Source organism: Phoca vitulina, unplaced genomic scaffold (genome assembly GCF_004348235.1).
Source record: "Phoca vitulina isolate PV1807 unplaced genomic scaffold, GSC_HSeal_1.0 scaffold21, whole genome shotgun sequence".
NCBI lineage: Eukaryota > Metazoa > Chordata > Mammalia > Carnivora > Phocidae > Phoca > Phoca vitulina.
Window position 1 is genome coordinate 29,365,301 of NW_022589724.1, and position 3,636 is coordinate 29,368,936.

The following is a 3,636-nucleotide window of genomic DNA, read 5'->3' on the forward strand; positions in this document are numbered from 1 at the left end:
GCGGGGGCGCCGGGGGCGGGGCTGGGCGCGGCGCGGGGGCGGGGCGTGGGCGCCGGGGGCGGGGCGCAGTCCGGAGACCCTGGTGTCATCAGGCCCTGGGGAACCCCAGGGGGAATTTCATTTCCGGGGCCCATTTCAGCTGGGCTTCTCGAAGGACAGAAGCTTCTGGAATCTGCTCTATTAATAACCTCCCCCTTCGGTCATCCCCACAGACACTGGAAATTCAGAACCACTAGTTAGAGTCAAAGACTGGTTCTAGAGCTTGCTGTGTGCCTCAGTTTCCCCACTTGTAAAATGGGGAAGTGGATTAGATCAAAGGTTTTCAACTCCTTTTTTGTGGCTGAAGCTTTTCTTCCAGTGAATTTCTTCCAATGCTTTATAAGCAGAGGCCCAGCTTGTAAGACCCAGTGGGCACTCAGACTGGCTTTGGGGTAGAGAAGCAATCCGGGGGGACCCTGGACCCGGGCCGGGGCTGGCCATCCCGAAAGGCCAAACCCATGGCCTCGGCCAACACCCACCATCCTGGAAGGGCTGCCCATCACCCCTGCCTCTGTCTCCAGTGGAGGCCAAAGCTCAGCCCTAGGGTGCCCAGCCCCCTTGGCACCCCACTGCCCATCCTCCACCCACCAGGTCAGCTCTGACTTCACAGAGGAGGGGCTGCCCACAAGGCTGCAGCTGTCAGTCTGAATTACGGCATCGGCCTTCAGATAATTCCATCAACTCTAAAGCGAACCAAACAGAATTGTGCTGCCGATGTCACAGCTGCAGGGACAGGGTGGGGCCTCCGGATCCGAGTAGAGGCATTCCCTCCTCCCAATATCCTTCTTCTTTCCTTGCCTCTCTCTGCCTCCTCACTTGGGCCAGCTCTGGGCTTCAAGGAGTCCCAGAGTGCGGACACTTGCCCCCTCCCACAGAGCAGAGGCCCCAGGAAACCAGCTGGGAGGGGTTAGGGAGAAGCTGGAGGCTTCTGGGCTGCTCCTCCACCCGCCCTGGAGAGGAGATGCAGATGCGGACTACTGCCCCACCCTCCGCCCAGATGCCCCGCCTCTGATGAGGCTCCGCCCATCTGTCAATAATCTTACAGCCCTTTGGAGCTGGGAAGGATCCGCGCTCCCTCCAGTTACACAGACGGAGTCTGAGGTCCGGAGAGGGTTTGGGGCGGCCCTAGGCCACAGAGCGCCAGGGCCAGGGAGAGGGAGGGGGTCATGGATGCTAGAGAACCAAGACAGTACAGTCTTCTCTCAAGATGTGGACCCTCGGGCAGCCGTGGGCTCACGTGGACATGGTGTGGGGTCATCACCGGGGATTGCGGGGAGCCTGCTGGAGGGATGCGGGGCCGGGCGGTGTGGGGATCCGTGCGGAGGATGCCCACAGGTCGCCTTGACCGCACGCCCTGCACGTGTCCGTCCAGAGTGTAACTGCAACCAGATCGGCTCCGTGCACGACCGGTGCAACGAGACCGGCTTCTGCGAGTGCCGCGAGGGCGCAGCGGGACCCAAGTGCGACGACTGCCTCCCCACGCACTATTGGCGCCAGGGCTGCTACCGTGAGTGCGCGCCCGGCGGGCGGAGCCTGCTGCTGCGGGGCGGGGCACGGGGCGGGGGCTGGCGCCTCCAGAGGCGGGGCTTGGGTCGTGGACGGAGCGGGGGGAGGGGGTTCCGGGACTGTGGGCGGGGACAGGCGCCACCAGAGGCGGGGCTTGGGTCGTGGGTGGAGCCAGGGGCGGGGTCCTGGGCGGTGGGCGGGGCCTGATGCGACAGGAATTGGGGGCCGGTGCCAGGTGGGAACCAGGAGGCGGCGGATCTGGGGGTTGGTTGAGAAGGGAGCTGGAGGCAAAGGTGGAGCTGGCGGTTGGTGGGATCTGGCTGACGAGGGCAGGTTTGCGAAGGGGGGTGGGGGGAGGAAGGGAGGCTGTCCGAGGAAATGATGGCTTGGCGAGACCGAAAGGACGAGTGGTCGCTAGCCTCGGGAGGAGGGTGGAAGGGCGCTCCAGGCACATGGACTAGCAGGTGCAAAGCTCCGGAGGAGAGAGAGCAGGTGCGCCCCAAGGCCAGTGGGCCGGGAGCGGGGAGAGCCAGGGGCAGTGGCGGGAAAAAAGACAGGGGCCAGGTCTCGCCCGGCCACTGTCCCCATCCACGCAGGGGCGTTTCGCACCAAGTGCGCCCTGAGCCTCCGGCACCCCTCGGTCCGTCTGAGTCGCAGAAGCTCCAGCGAGGGGGGTGGACTGGGCCACCGCCCGCGTTAACTGCCCCTCCGCCCTGCAGCCAACGTGTGCGACGACGATCAGCTGCTCTGCCAGAACGGCGGCACCTGCGTGCAGAACCAGCGCTGCGCCTGCCCGAGCGGCTACACCGGCGTGCGCTGCGAGCAGCCCCGCTGCGACCCCGCCGCGGAGGACGGCGGCCTGGACTGCGACCGCGCGCCCGGGGCCGCCCCACGCCCCGCCACCCTGCTCGGCTGCCTGCTGCTGCTGGGGCTGGCCGCCCGCCTGGGCTGCTGAGCCCGGCCCGGAGGACCCTGCGCCCGGGGCCCCAGGGGCCCGGGGGGCTCGGGGGTTCGGGGGCTGGCGTCCGAGGCCGGGCGGCGAGAAGGGTGCGGCCCGAGCTGCTCCCAGGTGCTACTCAGCAGAGTCCTCCCGCCTCCTCCCGCCGCGGTCCGTGGCCCCCGCCCCCGCCCCGGCACTGCCCTCCGCCGCCGCAGGGGGCGCTGTGCGGCTCTGGCTCCAGCAGCCTGCGACTTGGGTCTTAGTTTTTCTTTTGTATTACCCGCCACCCCCCACCCTTCTTTTTTTTTTTGCTGGCGGTGAGACGAGGGGTGGGAAGAAACGCCGCTCACCTCAACACCTCCAGGTCCCGCCTCCCAGCACACACACACACACGCACGCACGCGACTGTCGCGGACACCCCCTGCACCTGTCCCTGGCTTACCACCCGCCAGCGGACCCGGAGGTCCAGTTGCCTACAACTCTTCTTTCTTTGTTTTCCTTTGCGACCCACCGGACTCCGTGAGGCCTGGTGACCAAGGAACTCACCGTCTGGGGGAGGGAGTTGGGAAGGAGGGTTGGGAGGGCTGGAACCTTTGTTTTGTAGAGAACTATTTTTGTTTGTATTAACCGTCCGCTATAAGGAGGACGTGAGCCGCTGCAGGTGGTTGATGGTGTATTATCCGACGGAGTAAAGAGTCTGCTCACTGCTGCCTCCAGGGCCTGTTTTGTGGGTTCATTTACACCCCGCGGGTTTGGAGTTTAAAGAGGAGCCCACAAAGTAGCCTTGGAGGAACTTTCACCGTGAGGGCCACCACTTCCCCAGGCCTGTGAGTGAGATCCGGCAACCCTCCTCCCGGCAGGTCTGGTTAGCAGAGCCCTCTAAGCCCTTGGTAGGGGGTACCCACCTGTTAGCAGCTTCCCCAGACTGTTGCCTCCCTCCTGTCCCTTAAAAAAAAAAAAGATCCAAAGTTTATTGGCACTTTTCCTCAGCTATCCTTGAATTTAAAAGCACATGGTGGACACTGGTATCATTGCTGAGAGATCCAAGGGAACTGACTGGTGATTTATAAATCGGGATGGATGTGTCTCTCAGACCTGGGGGACCCCCAGCCTCGGGCCCAGTGTCTGGAATCCCTAGATGGAATGCACAG

The 3,636-nt window shown here is 64.1% G+C and overlaps 1 protein-coding gene across 2 annotated transcripts in view; it reads left to right on the forward strand.

Annotated features, from left to right (window-relative positions):
- The window catches only part of NTNG2 (netrin G2), a 68,482-nt gene extending 65,283 nt beyond the window's left edge, over window positions 1–3,199 (forward strand). For both annotated transcript variants that reach the window (XM_032418851.1, XM_032418852.1), the window contains 2 exons: window positions 1,412–1,546; window positions 2,265–3,199. In XM_032418851.1, the coding sequence (XP_032274742.1) occupies window positions 1,412–1,546; window positions 2,265–2,500 (371 nt within the window). In that variant the 3' untranslated portion in view covers window positions 2,501–3,199. The remainder of the gene's footprint in view (window positions 1–1,411; window positions 1,547–2,264) is intronic.
- The last annotated feature ends 437 nt before the right edge of the window (window positions 3,200–3,636 follow it).